The sequence below is a fragment of the Balaenoptera physalus genome (genome assembly GCF_965194825.1).
Source record: "Balaenoptera physalus genome assembly, chromosome: 3".
NCBI classification, from domain to species: domain Eukaryota; kingdom Metazoa; phylum Chordata; class Mammalia; order Artiodactyla; family Balaenopteridae; genus Balaenoptera; species Balaenoptera physalus.
Window position 1 is genome coordinate 13,417,903 of NC_138890.1, and position 16,918 is coordinate 13,434,820.

Here is a 16,918-nt window from a genome sequence, read left to right on the forward strand (position 1 = left end):
CGTGCACTGCAACCAAGAGTAGCCCCTGCTCACTGCAGCAAGAGAAAGCCCGTGCACAGCAACGAAGACCCAACACAGCCAAAAATAAATAAATAAAATTAATTAATAAAAATAAATAAATAAATAAAACTGATAAGTTTTACCACATTGGTCTTAAATGCTTCTACCAATTCAACTGGATATTTTCCATAGAGGACTTTGCATTTTATTGAAAGCATCTGTTGGCTTGTTGGGATTCTCCCTTAAACTGTCTCCCTGGAGAGGGGGACCTAATTATTCATTTTTTATATTCCCACATTTTAGTGCACAGAAAGCCAAAAAAGATGTGAAGAAGGAAAAAGGAAACTCTTATCATGTCGTGACAGGAATATTGGAAAATGAGGAACCATGCAGCATCAGGAACTTTTAGTGTAGCCATGCAAACCAGGAGTCCTGTGAGCTGACTTCAAGTATTTAGTCCCAGAATCCTGGGAAGTGGCAGGTTCTTGAAGACACTTTACAAAAAAGGAAACTGAGACTAGGAGTTAGGAGATTAATGCTCATAAACTAGTAACTGAACTTTTACTGAGCACCTCCTGTGTGTTGGCATTATTCTCCCCATGGGGAAGACCATGATCACATGGTCAGCCCGTCCACATGGAACTTTCCTTTATAAATACTTCTTAAGGGAGTAAATAGTAGCTCATTTATTCCTCATTCCATCTTAATGGCTATTATTTCCCTTTCCCAGATGAGGAAACCCTAGGCTCAGAGAGGTGAAATCACTTGTACAAAGCCACACAGCCAGTAGGTGGTCAGGTCTGGATGTCAACTGAGAGCAAGTACTCCCAATCGCTTTGTTATATACTGCCTCTGAATAATATTATTGTCCAGAGCAGCAGCAATCACTATTTCCGCGTGCTAGGCTCTGTGGTAAGGACTGTCCCCATTCATTTATTCAACCAATGCACACTAAGCAGCTACTTTGTGCCAGGCGCCCCCATTTTAAAGATGGGTTAACAGGCCCAGGGAGCTTCTTCGAGAGATGGGGACGCACCGCACCGTCCTCGCCAAGCCTCCCCAGCTGGGTGTTCCACCTATGTAAGGCATTCAGTTGGCGATCAGTTAACCCAAGACACTGTCACCGCCTCTAACGACACAGACGACCACGTCCGCAACCAACCGCTGCCCCAGCGCCACAGAGCAGCGGTTGGGGCGGGACCACGTACTGGAGCGTCTGCCGAGACGGCGGTTGGAAGCCCCGCCCCCCACGCGTACACGCTGCGCGTCCCGTCGGCCCGCTAGGCTCCGGGAGTCCGGGCGCGGTTGGAGGCGTCCTCAAGGAGTGCGCGCGCCTGCGCCGGCGTCGGGCTCGCGCACGCGCACCTGCGCCGGCGTCGGGCTCGCGCACGCGCACGACGGCGACGGCAGCGGTGGCGGCTGTTCCTGCCGAGGGCTGCGAGGGCGGGCGGCTCCGAAGGAAGCGGCGAAGCTGAGAGGCTCGGCGGCAGCGGCGGCGGTTTGGCGCGCGTGACTCTCGACCCTGCTCGCTCTGCGGCGGGCGTTTTGATCCGGTCCACGGGCAGGGGCGCAGCGGCGGCGGCGGCAGCCCGAGGCCTGCGGCCTAGGCCTCAGCGCGGCGGCGGGCTCGAGTGCGGTGCGGAGCCGGCCTGAGAGCTCTACGCGGCGGCACCATGAGCGTGGAGGCGTACGGGCCCAGCTCGCAGACGCTCACCTTCCTGGACACCGAGGAGGCCGAGCTGCTCGGCGCCGACACCCAGGGCTCCGAGTTCGAGTTTACCGACTTCACTCTCCCCAGCCAGACGCAGACGCCCCCCGGCGGCCCCGGAGGTGGCGGCGCTGGGGCCCCGGTCTGCGCGGGCCCGGGCGCGGCGGCCGGACAGCTCGACGCGCAGGTGAGCGGCACATGGCGACGCCGGAAGCCGGGGCCGGGCCTCGGCGGTCGGGGACCTGCCCCGGTTTCCCCTCCAGCCGGGCCCGGGCTGATCTGCTCGGGTCCCACAGTCCGGCCGGGTCCGGAGTAACATGGCTGGGGATCTCCCGCTCAGGACGTGCCCGGAGTAACCTGCCCCAGTTTCCGCTCTCCAGCCGGACCCGGGTAGATCTCCTTCAAGTTCCGCTCTGGTTGCGTACGAGTGATCTCAGGACTTAGCTCAGGCCGGGTCTTAGGTGATCTGTCCCAAGTCCTCTTCCGGGCCTGTCCGAGGTGAGCGGCCCTAGGTCCGTCTCTGGCCAGGTCGGGGGCGACTTGTCCCCGAGTTCTCCTCCTGCTGGGTCAGTGCCCTGCTCAAACCAGCTCCGGGGTGATCTGCTCCGGTTCCCCCTCTGGCTGATGCGACCGCCCTGCCCCACTCCCTTACCTGTGGTCGCAGCCATCAGGGCACCCCCGCCCCCATTCATGCCTACTGTGCGGCGGGTTCAAATTTCACCGGGCCCTGGGATGCTGGCGAGAGGAGGGTCGAGGCTTCCCCAGCAGAAACGGAATTTTTGCATCCAATCGAGAACCCCACACTCGCTGGCTTTTAAGATTATTCATGAAGCAGTTTGCGTTTTGTTTTTCCTTCTTGCATTGCCTGTTGCTGAAATCGACCTGTTACGTAACTCCACAGCCCTGCCTTGGAAAAGTTGGTTTTGAGTTTGTTCCTCCAATGGGGCAGTGGTAGTGGGTTTCATATAAATGGTTCTGCCACGTCAGAAAGTTTTGTTCTTAATGATGTGAACATTTAGGGAAGGCTGCTCAGTTATTATAAATTTGGGTTTGTGTTACGAGAGTGTGTTGGGCATACACTTCCTGGACCTGGGTCCCTGCCCCCGGGGTGAGAGAAGGGGCTCGCAGTGGCCTTGGGCTGGGCTCCCCTAGGAATGTAGCCATCTTCCTGTGGATCTCAGATTCCATTCCTGTGCCTGGCACCTCCCTCAGGTTTATTTTCCTGAATTCTCAGCCAGGGAGGAGCTATAGGGTTCACCTTGTCATAGGTGTCCCTTAGCAAGAGGATCCACTGCCAGGGTGCGGGGAGCTAACCCATCCTCAGCCAGAGTGAGCTCAAACCCTGTCCTGGAGGAGGGGGCTTACATTCTAGTTGGATGAGTCATTCCCGTGGGTAGACCACCCACTTGGACTTTCTTTTAGCCCCTAATAGAAGCAGAAAACATTTGACTCATGCTAACCCCAGATTCCTTAAAAATAGAAGCTTGATGGGTGGGGCATCAGGGAGAACAGGTGTGCACCATATGTATGTTTTTTCGGTTTTGTTTACATATGGTGGGGGAAGGTAGGAGGGAGGGGAGAGTTTGCATGGAGAAATGAATGAGCCGCTGGAGGCTCATGATAACGCCTGTAGTTTCATACTCTGTAGACCTGTTTCCACAGCTGTAAAATGGGGATAACAGCTATATTTTTGTTACTTTCAAACATACGTGAAATCTGGACTCATGTATGAATGGATAGACCGGATAGTGCTGTCTGTAATTTGTGTCCAGCGTGTCCGGAAGGCTGAGGATAAAGATCTCTTGGTTGAGCAGTGTGCCATGACCCGTGGCAGCTCAGGGTTGTGAGAGGTAATCATTTTATTGCAAATCCTGTTTAAACTGTAGCCTGTAAAACAGCGAGCCTGGGGCAGCTCTGAGTTCTAGTTGGGTTCTTTTTTTTTTTTTTAATAAATAAATTTATTTACTTATTTATTTTTGGCTGCGTTGGGTCTTCGTTGCTGTGTGCGGGCTTTCTCTAGTTGTGGTGAGTGGGGGCTACTCATTGCGGTGGCTTCTCTTGTATCAGAGCACGGGCCCTAGGCGTATGGGCTCAGTAGTTGTGGCTCACGGGCTCTAGAGCGCAGGCTCAGTAGTTGTGGTGCACAGGCTTAGCTGCTCCGCGGCACGTGGGATCTTCCCGGACCAGGGTTCGAACCCGTGTCGCCTGCACTGGCAGGAGGATTCTTAACCACTGCACCGCCAGAGAAGTCCCTGGGCTTCCATTCTGAGTGCCTTTTGATTTTATCTTATAGGATGAGTGGCTGTGGATTGTCAAGTGCTGGGCAACCACTTTTGTTTCACAGCTTTACCGGGGTAGAGTTCACATACCATACACTTCACCCATTCAAAGTGTGCAATTCAGTGACTTCAGTACATTCAGAGTTGTGCAGCCACCACCACAGTCGATTTTAGGACATTTTCATCTCCATAAAAAGAAGCCCTGCACCCCTTAGCCTGTCAGTCCTCCCTTCTCTAACCCCAGGCAGCCACTAATCTTTCTATCTTTGGATTTAGGTACTCTGGACATTTCATATAAATAGACATATAGTATGTGGTCTTTTGTTCTTTTACTGAGCATGTTTTCAAGGTTCATCCATGTTGTAGCATGTATCTGCTTCATTCCTTTTTATGACTGAATGATATTCCACAACACAGACAGACCACATTTTATTTATCCCCTTACCTGTCGGTGGACATTTGGGTTGCTTTTGTTTTTAGCTGTTATGGAAAATGCTGCTGTGAACGTCTGTGTACAGGTTTCTGTGTGGACGTAAGCCTTCAGTGAAATTGGTGGGTGGTATGGTAACAACTGCCCGTTGCTTTTTCGGGTGCTGCCAGACTGTTTTCCGGTGTGTAGCCACTTTTGATACCAGTCTTGACTGCCAGTTTTGCACAGTTGGTTTTATCTGAAAGTTTGTTGAGGTAACACATGTGTATCTTGGCCAGGGTGGGAGAATGGCAGGCAGAGGTGACTCCTGCTGAGCTTTGAGTTGGTTCCAATAACACTTGTTTTCTTGTTTATGATTTGAAACTGATATTTATCAAAGCCCTGCCAAGTGTCCTTAAGATAAAGGGACAGTTTTCTTTTGAGTATTTGACCCTTTCCTGGCCCCTTCCCCTACCCCTCAAAAGGCAGGGAAAGGTAATTTTGGAAGTCCTTTGCATAATAGCTGGTATTACAGACCTTCTGGTCTGCCTAGTTGGAATATTTCCCCTTGACTGTTGCTACTATCGTGTTTCCTCCAAACATTGGAATTATGGTGAAAATCTTAAGAGTTGGGAACACTGCCAAACAAAAAAAAGGAAATGAACCATTGATACAGCCAGCAACATGGATGCATCTTAAAATAATTACAGTGAGTGAAAGATGCACTTAAAAAAGAGTATATACTCTTTGATTCTGTTCATATAAAACTCTAGAAAGTGCTAGGTAACCTACAGTGACAGAAGGCAGATCAGTGGTTGTGGGGAGGGGAGGAAAGGACAGAGGGATGGCAAAGGTACGAGGAGACTGAGGGTGATGGATGTGTTTGTTACCTTTATTGATGGATTAACCGGTGTTTACGTACATTGATGTGTGTCAGTTTATAAAATTATAAAGAGCTGCTACCTACTCTTCAAAACCTGCTGCCTTCAGAAGTCAAGGAAGGCTGTTCCAGCAGATCCTTGATTGTCCAGGTAAACAGATCATCTTCTGCTTCCTGGCCCTCAGCTTATGATGAGGAGTGAATTCCATATAGTTCCGGGGTTCCTAAAAGTGGTGAGTTTAAAATTTGAGTTGGCCTTTTTTTGTTCCGTGAACACTCAGTACAGCTGTGACATAAGTACGCCTTGAGAAAATTGGAGATGAGATGCTGCTAGCCTCGCAGGAGCTCTGGCATGTGTTCTACCTGTACTTTTCTCTTAGTGGATTTCTGGCATTTGGTTCCAAACCCCCAAAAGGGAGGGCTTACGTGTCAGTTACTGCTTAATAAGCGAAATAACTTCTAACTCTATTTACCCAATTAATTTCATTACCCAGATTCAGCATGATTGGGGGAAAAGTTAACACTAATACAATTCCAATAGTAACAGCAGAACAAAAGTTCTCTATCAATCTAGCTCCCACAACCAAAAAAGAGAGGCATCTTTCTAATAGCTTTACTGGGCTTCCCTGGTGGTGCAGTGGTTAAGAATCCACCTGCCAATGCAGTGGACACGGGTTCGAGCCCTGGTCCGGGATGATCCCACATGCCACGAAGCAACTAAGCCCGTGCGCCACAACTACTGAGCCCGCGTGCCTAGAGCCCGTGCTCCGCAACGAGAGAAGCCACCGCAGTGAGAAGCCCGTGCACCGCAATGAAGAGTAGCCCCCGGTCACCGCAACTAGAGAAAGCCCGCGCGGAGCAATGAAGACCCAACGCAGCCAAAAAAAAAAAATAATAATAATAAAATAAATAAATAATAGCTTTACTGAGGTATGGTCATATACCAGAGTCCTCTTGTTTGTTTGTTTTTTTATAATTTTTACAATTTCACACACCTTGATCTGGGTCATGGATATAAGCAGGTAAGACATACTTTTTTTTTTTTTGGCTTTGCCAAGTGGCTTGCAGGATCTTAGTTCCCTGACCAGGGATTGAACCCGGGCCCCTGGCATTGGAAGCGTGGAGTCCTAACCACTAGACCTCCAGGCAGTTCCCGAGTCCTCTTGTTTTTAAGTGTTCAATTCAGTGTTATGTGTTTTTTTTGTTTTTTTTTTTTAGTAAATTTACTGGGCTGTGTAGCCATTACAACAGTCACTCACTGTTCTGAGTTCTCTTTCATGCCACCTTTCCTTTCCTCTTCTATTTTTGCTCCTTCTAATCTTGGTAGTTTCTTGTTAAAGCTCTAAGGTAGGGAGATCGGGTGACCCCGCGCTTCCTACGCCAGGTCACACACTGGGGAGATGTGGTGCCTCATGTGCTAGGTAGGTTCTGTGCTGGAGTTCAGAGGTAGGAGCTGAGGCCTGGCCACACTGCTCATGTGAGCCTGGGAGCCCTCGTGTCTGTTCATGTTTTGTTTTGTTCCCTCTGCACAGAGTCTCAGGCTGACCTCCTCAGCCTGGTTCTCAACTCCCGTCCTCTCAGTACTTCTGTTTCCCTGTCTTGCTGTGCTTGGGGAGGGCTGACTCCCACTGGGAGTCAAAGTGAGCTCTTTGCCAACTGTAGCTTCTTTGTTAGAAATGGCAGGTGCTGCCCAGTCTGCAGTTGACCCTGGGGACAGTGAGGGCCCAGAGGAGGGAAAGGGAAAAAAGCCTTTGTGAGTGGTGGTCCTTGAGTTGTTCAGGAAGTGCACCCTGAACAACTTGGGCACAGGGCTTGGCATGGAGGGAAAGGGCTGTTGTCCACGACGAGGGGCTCGGGCTGGATCCTGGAGCCTTGTGTTGCTGCTGAGGGGTGCCATGACCTCCCTTGAGAGGAAGGGCCCTTAGGTGGCGGGGAGACCTGGCAGAGTTTGGCTGAGGCTAGAAGGGGAGCTCAGGCAGAGAGTGCTGGGGTCAGATGTGTGCCTTCAGGTGAGCGCATGTGTGAACTACCACAGTACCAGGTGGCCACAGTGGCCACTCCTCCTCGGGCACATGCTTGTCACTGTGCTGAGCACCTGTTGTCCCCGAGTCCTCATAACTCCTCTAGAGCAGGTGTGAGTTCTTGTCTGATGGTTTTCATCAGGGCCCGGGATCCCCCTGGGCTGAGGCAGGGCTCCCCTTGGATGGAAGGTGTGAGTAGGGGTCAACAGACCTTTGGAGGTGCTGCCCTGAGACCTGGGTGAGAGGCCTTGCAGGAGGGAGAGGCCCCACCAGAGCACTGTGTGCAGGGGCTGGAGGGGCAGATTGTGGGCAGTGGCTCTCAACTGAGGGGCAGTTGTGGTGGTTAGCGTGGTAGGGGTGGTCTTTCGGTGGTATAGGACAGTCCAGCTCACAGAGAAGGGCCAAGATGACCATTGTGTTCAGTGGGACCCAGAGCACAGTGTGGCCTGGGAGGTGCAGAGGGGACAGTGAGTCGGACCGGGTCTCCGGTGCTCCCTTTTCCAAGTCTTACGGGGCCCCAGTCTTGGGGGGCTTTGAACTCTTCTTGCCGGAAGAGCTTTCCTTGAGGGTAAAATCCTACTTCCTCTGATAAACAACAGGAATGCTGGGTCCTGGGATCCCATGGCTGGAATAGGGTCCTTGTGCCTTTTTATGTGTGTTGGTCCACTAGCAGCTTGCGAGTTGGACAGCTGAGCCAGGCTTCTCAGGATCCCTGCGGACTGTTGCCAAGATGGCTTCTAGACAGTACAGTTGATTTAGGCTGCCTGCTGAGCTGTGAGTAGCCCTTTGTCATGACTGAGGATAGCACCTTCCTATCTGCTCTAGCTCCTCGTGTAGCTCAGCTGCCAGGGCTGCCAGTGAACCTGGAGGGGTTGCTTGCCTCATCCCGGGGCAGAAGCCATTTGGTACAAGCTGTGCTCGTCTTCTGTCACTCCTTTCAGGTGCATGGCTCTGCAGAGCTAACGCAGATTCCAGGCAGCCACCTTGTCCACCTGTATTGTGTAAAAATGTTTATTAGGAATTCTCTCATGTATAAGTAGATAAAGCAAATCCTGCCCATCTGTCTTCTTGATTTGATGATTGGGAAGATTTTCTTTTCTCTCTTTTTTCTTTTTTTTTTGCTGAAGTGTTTTAAAGCAAATCCAACTTGTCATTTCACTCTTCTGAGGTTGAGCCATATGAGTTAGTGATACTCAACCATTTAGACCTATGCTATTTAGAATGCGTTTCTAAAAACACGAAAAGGACATCTTTCCTTCATAGCCATACTGCTGTGGTCAGACAAACAGCACCAACAATAGTTTTTCAGGATCATCTAATATTGAATACATGGCGGATCCACAGTCAGATTATTTACCTGGTTCGGATCCCTGTGAGGTCTAGTATTAATGTGATTGATCGTCATGTCTCCAGCCCTGCTCTTCTGGGCAGCCCCTCCCTTTTCTTCTTTTCATGCCACTGAGCCAGGATCCGGTCCAGGTCATTGTCCTGTGAGGTGTCCTGCCTTCTGGACTGAACCTCTCCTCACAGCCTGGCTTCTCCCCGCAGGTGTGGGTGGATTCCATCTCAGTCTGTGAGCTCCTCTGAGAGTGCCTGACCCCAGAGCTGGGCAGGCAGGGGCAGCACAAGGTGAGCTGCAGACACCCCAGACAGGTCAAGGATATTCTTGAGCTTTGAAATGAACTGCAGGGGTGGACTTGGCATTTGATCAAAACAAGGGTCTACTGAAAAGAGGGAGGCAGGTAGAACTCCTTTAACCCAAAGCTCAGGGACTGCTGTGTTGGGTTGGGACCATGTGAAGTTCCCTTCATTGTAGGTCAAAAATGGTCAAATCTCAACAATTTCTTGTGGTTAAAACTAATGGATTAAAGAAGGCTAAGAGATTACATCACAAATAATGTGTAATTGTTAACTGGATCTTGGATTTAAAAAACTGTAAAGGACATTATTGGGACATTGGGAAAATGTGTCTATGTGTATTAGGTATCAGTATTATATCAGTATTATTCCTGAGTGTGATGTTTATATTGTGGTTGTGTGGAGAAAGCCCTTGTCCTGGGACCTATGATTCTGAAATGGATCAGGAACAGAAAAGTATGTGTGTGTGTGAACGCATGTGTGCATACGTGTGCAGAGCAAGAGAGGGAGAGAGCAAGTGTGGCAAAATGTGAGTGGCTGGTGGATCCAGATGGTGGGTGTGTGGGTCATTCATTCTCTGTAGTTTTGAAACTTTTTCAAAAGCTGAGGGAGAGTGGATCTTCTGTTAGCCTTTTCCTGAGGCAAGGCTCAGAGACCTGGTAGTTCCTCTCTGCCTCAGGTCACCTGAGGGAAAGGCGATTTCCCACTCGCTCTTTTTTATTTAAGTTGTGGAAGAAAAGAATAAATGATGAGTCATTTTACATCTCAACCCTTATATTTTGGATGAGAAGATACATTCGTTTAGCTAACACTGTGAGAGCCTCCTGGGGTGTGGGCTCAGTTCTAGGTGCGGGGGTCACAGCAGGGAGCAGGACCGGCAGAGCTGGCCCCACTGGCGCCCCTCAGATGGGGTCGGGGAGGCCTCCCTAGGAGGTGCCCTGTGGACCGAGACTGAAGGACCAGGAGCCATCTGTGTAGAAGCCAGGGAGATAGTGAGTGTAAAGGCCCTGGGACATTGGCATAGTCGGGGATTGATGGACAGAAATGTCCATTTCATGCTGAGTGGTATGACGCTTATGAGGTTTGGGGTAAAAATTTATGGTCTAAAAGTTCTTACCAGCACAGTTAGTGGTAATTTTTGAATTGATGTGCTTTTCCTTTCTGGGAATGAAGTGACCTCTCTTCCTGCTGCTCTGAGGTGCACTGAGTTCTGCAGTGGGTCGTAAGAAACTCTCTGGGCAGAAAACCTCTGCAAGGCCTTGATCAGCTCAGCAGCTCATAGATGGACTTCGATAATGAGTGTCCAGAGCAGGGGTGGAGAGGGAACTGTTTCCTTCGCTTTCTAGACCCAGTGACATGGTGCCTGGGGATGGGCTTGGGGTGCAGGGAGGACTTACCCTTCTTGAGCCCAGCAGGACCCAGGGGTCCTGGCTGGAGGTGATGGGTTGATAACCTCAGTCCTGTGCCAGACAAGGACACTCCCCTCCCTTCTTCCATTATGTCGCCTGGCTTGGACTGTGGGCCTTCTCTGTGCCAGGCACTCTTCAGTGCTTTAACTCATTTAATTATAGTTGTTAAGGTCAAATGTATTTTTGAAGTTAATGTTTATCTTAAAACTTTCCAGAAAGTAGAGGGAGAAACTAACAAGCCAGTTATAGAAGTCTGTGTTGTGGTCAGGTCACAGCTGGGCAGGAGTGGGGCTGGGCAGGGGTTGGACAAGTGCATGTGGTGTGTAGGTGTGCATAAATACTTGTGAGGAGGGACACACCCACGCCTCCCAGCCACACAGCTACAAGGCCTACTGGGGAATCTGGACTCCTCTCTCTAGTCTCCCTGCCTTCAGTGGGGGTGAGGGAGAATCCATCTGACCTTGTGTCGTGTCGGTATTGTATTGTCTCTTGAGAGTTCCTAGAGCAGATCCTAGAGCGGACTTAGATTTCCTGCTCCTTATTAAGCCTGAAGGGGTATGAGTGATGCAGAGAAAGGGTCGTCACATGGTTGGTCAGGCTCTGTTAAGAGCCTCACACATTCCTGATGTGCCCTCTGCTGGTTCACTCTTCCCTCTGTGAGGGGAGATGAAGTGTGGGATCTGAGGCCTGGATGAAGCAGGAGTGGGTGGAATGAAGGCACCTGGTGTCACGCAGGTGTCTGTATTACTCCACATACTAATTTTGATGTTTCAGGAAAGTAAAGATTCACATATCACTAAGGATATTTCTTTACACATAAAAGTTTATACAACCTGGTGAGACATTTTAGGAGTTCTTCTAGACTAGGAGTTGGCAAGCATTCTCTTTTTTCTTTTTTTTTTTAATTAACCATTTTTAATTTTATTTTTAAAATTTATTTATTTACCTATTTATTTATTTATTTTGGCTGCGCTGGGTCTTCGTTGCGACGCACGGGCTTCTCTAAGGCGTGCCGTCTTAGTTGTGGTATATGGGATCTTAGTTCCCTGACCAGGGATCGAACCTGGGCCCCCTGCATTGGGATCGTGGAGTCTTAACCACTGGACCACGAGGGAAGTCCCCCAACCACTTTTTAAATTGAAGTATAGTTAATTTACAATATTGTGTTAGTTTCAGGTATACAGCAAAATGATTCAGTTATATATATATATTCTTTTTCAGATTCTTTTCCATTATAGGTTATTACAAGATATTGAATGTAGTACCCTATACTGTAGGTCCCTGTTGTTTATCTATTTTATAGTAGCAGGGTGTATATGTCAATTTCAAACTCCTAATTAACACCCCCCCCCCATCAGCCCCTTTGGTAACCATAAGTTTGTTTTCTATGGTTGTGAGTCCATTTCTGTTTTGTAAATAAGTTCATTTGTTTCATTTCTTTAGATTTCACATGCAAGTGATATCATATGATATTTGTCTTTCTCTGTCTGACTTCACTTAATATGATAAGTGACTTCACTTAATATGATAATATGATATGTCCATCCATGTTGCTGCAAATGACAGTATTTCATTCTTTTTTATGGCTGAGTCATATTCCATTTTATGTATATGTACCACATCTTCTTATCCATTCCTCTGTCGATGGACATTTAGGCTCCTTGCACGTCCTGGCTGTTGTAAATAGTGCTGCTGTGAACATTGGGGTGCATGTACATTTCGAATTAGAGTTTTCTCCGGATATATGCCCAGGAGTGGGATTGCTGGGTCATATGGTAGTTCTATTTTTAGTTTCTTGAGGAACCCCCATACTTTTCTCCATAGTGGCTGCACCAATTTACATTCCCACCAACAGCAAAGGAGAGTTCCTTTTTTTTGGACCTTTCTCCAAAGAAGATATACAAATGGCCAACAGGCATAGGAAAAGATATTTAGCATCATTATAATCCAGGTTATGCCAATCAAAACCACAATGAGATACCACCTCACACCCATTAGGATGGCTACTGTCAACAACCAACAGAAAAATCACAAGTGTTGGCAAGGATGTGGAGAAATTAGGACCCTTGTGCACTACTGGTGGGTGGGAATATAAAATAGTGTAGCTGCTGTGGAAAACAGTATGGCAATTCCTCAAAAAGTTATACATAGAATAATTATATGATTCAGCAACTTCACTTCTGGGTATATACCCCAAAGAATTGAAAACAGGGACTTGAAGAGATACTCGTTCTCCATGTTCATAGCAACATCATTCACAGCAGCCAGAAGGTGGAAGCAACCCAAGTATCCACTGACTGATGAATGGATAAACAAAATGTTGTGTGTCCATACAATGGAATATTATTCAGCCTTAAAAAGGGAGGAAATTCTGACACAGGACATAGATGAACCTTGAGCACATTATGCTAAGTGAAATAAGTCAGTCACAAAAGGGCAAATACCGTATGATTCCACTTATGTGAGGTCCCTACGTAGTCAAATTCATAGAAACAGAAAGTAGAATGGAGGTTACCAGGGGCTGAGGGAGGGGGAATGGATAGTTTCAGTTTGAGAAGATGAGAAAGTTCTGGAGATGGATGGTGGTAGTGGTTGCACAACCATGTGAATGTACTTAACGCCACGGAACCACTTACAATTTTTTTAAAAAGAGGATCAGGGATTTACAAAGAGGTGCTTGTGATGATGTTAATAACACTATCTTCATTACATTAAAATCCAAAAGTTGATACTGATTTTTCATTTTTGAAAAAAAAAAAAAATTTCCCCCAAACAAAGCATACAGTCTTCTTGCATTTAACCTGATTGTTGCCTTCTGAAAAAATGTTGGGACTTCCCTGGTGGTCCAGTGGTTAAGACTTCGCCTTCATTGCAGAGGGTGTGGGCTCGATCCCTTGTTGGGGAGCTAAGATCCCACATGCCTGGTGGCCAAAAAGCCAAAACCTAAAACGAAGCAATATTGTAAAAAATTCAATAAAGACTTTAAAAATGGTCCACATCAAAAAAATCTTAAGAAAAAAAGATAGTATATTAAAGTGGTGGCAGACACAGTGAAATGGGGTTCTGATCTGGCTGAGACCATTACAGAGACACGTGTTCCTGTAATGGGTTCTTGGCTTCCTTGACAACCCGAATGCACCTTTGGAGTTTCTGGGATGCTCCCCCACTCAGGAGACCCGTTGTCCTTAGGCCCGTATAGGTGACTGGAGCAGTGGACAGGGAGTGGCCTGAGCCAACCCCGCATGGCGTGGGTGTGGGTTTTGGTTTCCCAGCTCTGCGTGGCAGGCCAGTGTCTGATCTCGTCTCACAGCTCAGAGAAACCTGGTGCCTGCCCTGGGGCTCGTCACTCCTTCCCGTCTTTCATCGCATGATGCTTCCACTGCTTGACCCAGCCTTGTGTGGGCTGTGACCCGTGGGGACCATGATGGGGACTGCTGGCTGCTGTCTGAGGAGGCAGTTCCTGGGGGGGCAGCATTAGGAGCGCCTGTTTCCCTCGGACAAGCTGAGTCTGTGCACCCATGAATGGATGTGTGAGCTCAGCAGAGGTGCCTGTGAAATTCATCGCTTAGTTATTTAAAGTTGCCTATTGGTATGTTTTTGCTGTTATAACATATAAAGGGTACATTTGGTAAGATTGTGTCCTGAAACTGGAAGATTATCCTAACATTAAATTTCTAATTCATAATTAAGAAGGGCTGCCTTCTGGAGAGGGGAACTGTCAGTGAAGGAAGTATGTGGACTAATGAGAGAACTGCATTCCCACATCTGCAGGGGTCACAACCTTTATTTCTGGTGCTTAGGCTTTAAAGGAGGAGGACCCTTGTGCAGCTGTCCGCAGGGGGGAACCATACCTGGTTTGTAAAAAGTCATCTTGCTTCTTGTGGCCCTCAGCTTCCTGCTTGTAGTCATGGCGCTGTGGCTAGATGGGGTTGGGCCTGGGTGTGCAGGTGGCAGGGCGGATGACCTCAGCCACCTGTGCCCTGTTTTTGGCCAGGTAGGTTTGATAGGGAAGAGGAGAGTATGAAAAGTCAAATCAGAAGATGCTGAACTGTTGCACAGTAGAGAGCAGGCCAGTGCTTCACGGGAAGGTTGCCATGACTGCTCATATGGGGAGAAGCCACGTGCCTGGGCTGAGGCCCGGAAGCTGCAGTCTTTCATGGTGACGCTGCCTTCTGCCATAGGTCGGTGGACCTGAGGGCATCCTGCAGAACGGGGCTGTGGATGACAGCGTGGCCAAGACTAGCCAGTTGTTGGCCGAGTTGAACTTCGAAGAAGATGAGGAAGATACCTATTACACGAAGGATCTCCCCGTACATGCCTGCAGGTGAGCACCTTCAGCGGAGGAGAGGACTCGCCTCCCAGAGCATCCACATTCTATATGCATTTGCTGACTTTACAGAGGCCCCTCTAAGACCATGGACTGTGACACTTGGAAACACTGTCCTTGGGAATAAGGAGGTTGCTCAAGCCTTTGTACACATATAAGTCCCTATTACTGGGCAGGCGAATGGGATCAGCACCCTCTGTCATCCCTGATTCTCCCAGCTGGAGGGGGAAAGGTTCCCCTTCTCTGCCTTCCTCAGGCCCTTGGGTTGTTACCCGGTACCTGCCCCACTCACTTATCAGAAATAACTCATCACATCGGGTGAGCATTTGGAGGGTGAATAGAGCAGCTAAGATTTCTCTTACAAAGAGATTACTGTAGGCTTCTTTAAAAATCTGCCTCCTTGTTGCGTTGAAGATTCCTGAAAAATTGGAAGTGAGTAGTCAGTGGATAGACCTGCGTGTTGACCAAATTTGGAATTCTCATCTAGAGGAGGACCCACCCCTTGTGTTTGGACTTACTCTTGCTTTTTTGTTACACGCACGTGAGGAAATTGAGACCAAAAGAGGTGAAATGATCTTGCTCAGGGCACCCCGCCAGGCAGGGCAGTGGGCCTGGGCCTCTACTCAGCTCTGCCTGCCCCTTGGGCACGCTGCCCCTCTGAGGTCTGCACCCATCACGGGACAGAGGGCCGCTCTTTTCCCTGCTTGGTGGGCACACTTTTTTACTTTGTTGGCTCTTTGTTCACTCTCATTTACAGTACATTTTTACGTATGTATTCGCGTTCCTGTTATGTACCAGATATGCCTGTGAAGTGGTCCTGGTGAAGCTGCAGGTCGTTAAAGTCTGCACACCCCCTCGCACACCTGCCGTCCCCGGGGAGTGGAGTAGGGAGAGCCCCCCTGGCGTGAGGTGTTACAGGGAAGGTTCTTGGCCAGAGGACATTCTCGTTTGAGACTTGAGTCTTGGCTTCATCCACATAGAGAACTCTGTGGAGAGCCAATATTTTTGTTTTTGGTGTGTTGATTTTCAGAAAAGGGAGGCCAGGGGGCTCTCCCTAGGTGCTCCTTGCGAGCTGAGCTCAGTCTGTACCCCAGGACCCTCCGCTGCTGGGTTGAGCTGAGTGTTCCCAGGAGCACGGCGCCCTCTGCTGGAGCATGGGAGGCACTGTGAACACAGCGTGGTCTCAGCTTACCTTCTGTGTGCCCAGAGCTAGGGATGCTGATTTCCCTGCTTATAAGTCACAGTTCCTGAAACTTCAGGCCAAGGGGAGTGACTAGGTCACCTGGGGTGTTTTAGGACTCCGTTGTTGGGCTCACCTGGCACCTTGCACTGCTCTCACCCCCCCACCTCACCCTGGAAGGGGCTTTGCTGCTGTCTGAGGAGTCTCCACAGCACCCCTAAACCCTTCCCTGCGTTCACAGGGTCAGGATGCCTCTGCAGTTAACTGATTCGATTTTGTTAGTGGGATCGTTGGGTTTGAGTATGTGTTTAATGAAAAACTTAAAAATGTTGTAAGAGGAAAGAATTTTACATCCTGCCAAATTAAAACCAGAGAGTGGTCTTCTAGCTTTAACTGTTGATGTTTTGACTTTTTTAGTTACTGCGGAATACACGATCCTGCTTGCGTGGTTTACTGTAATACCAGCAAGAAGTGGTTCTGTAATGGACGTGGAAATACTTCTGGCAGGTAGATAATCAAACCGCGCATGTGTCTTTAATCAGTGCTGTGCTCAGATTTGTGTGTAAATTATGGAAATGTTGAAGCGAAGCACAATATAAAATCACGCTAACAAACCTGGTTTTTTCCCTCCTCTGTGACTGGTTTAACTTGAAACAGATGGTGGTGTGTGAATGCCTTAATGTATTTACCCTTGATTTATTCTCTGTGGTTCTTTTTATTATGCAAGTAGGGTTGGCTTAATTCTCTTTCCCAGTTTTTATTTATATTTTTCTGCAAGATGAGCTCCTGGCACGCCCGTTCATCTTCATTACTGGGTGCCTGGGGAGGATGTTCCCAAGACAGTAATGGGCATCCATGGGAGCCCTTTCCTGAGAAGGCTCCCTCTGGCCTTAGCTCATCAGAGCAGTCCTGAGGCTAATATGGGCCAGATCCTGAATCATCAGATGAAATTAAGTTCACTTGACCGTCAGCTCTGGGCTTCCCTTCCTGCTGTTGATCAGCAGCAGCTGTGACTAGGTCCCTTTTTCTGTGTTTGGGGTGAGACCCGCATTGTGAGGGTGCTTGGA

General features: G+C 48.8%; 1 protein-coding gene across 2 annotated transcripts in view; it reads left to right on the plus strand.

Annotated features, from left to right (window-relative positions):
• Positions 1-1,363: 1,363 nt before the first annotated feature.
• Positions 1,364-16,918, plus strand: part of UPF1 (UPF1 RNA helicase and ATPase) — a 35,194-nt gene continuing 19,639 nt past the window's right edge. The window contains exons 1-3 of one of the 2 annotated variants that reach the window (XM_082455447.1): positions 1,364-1,895; positions 14,526-14,668; positions 16,269-16,358. In XM_082455447.1, the coding sequence (XP_082311573.1) occupies positions 1,674-1,895; positions 14,526-14,668; positions 16,269-16,358 (455 nt within the window). In that variant the 5' untranslated portion in view covers positions 1,364-1,673. The remainder of the gene's footprint in view (positions 1,896-14,525; positions 14,669-16,268; positions 16,359-16,918) is intronic. The other variant, XM_082455448.1, reaches the window with a different exon arrangement.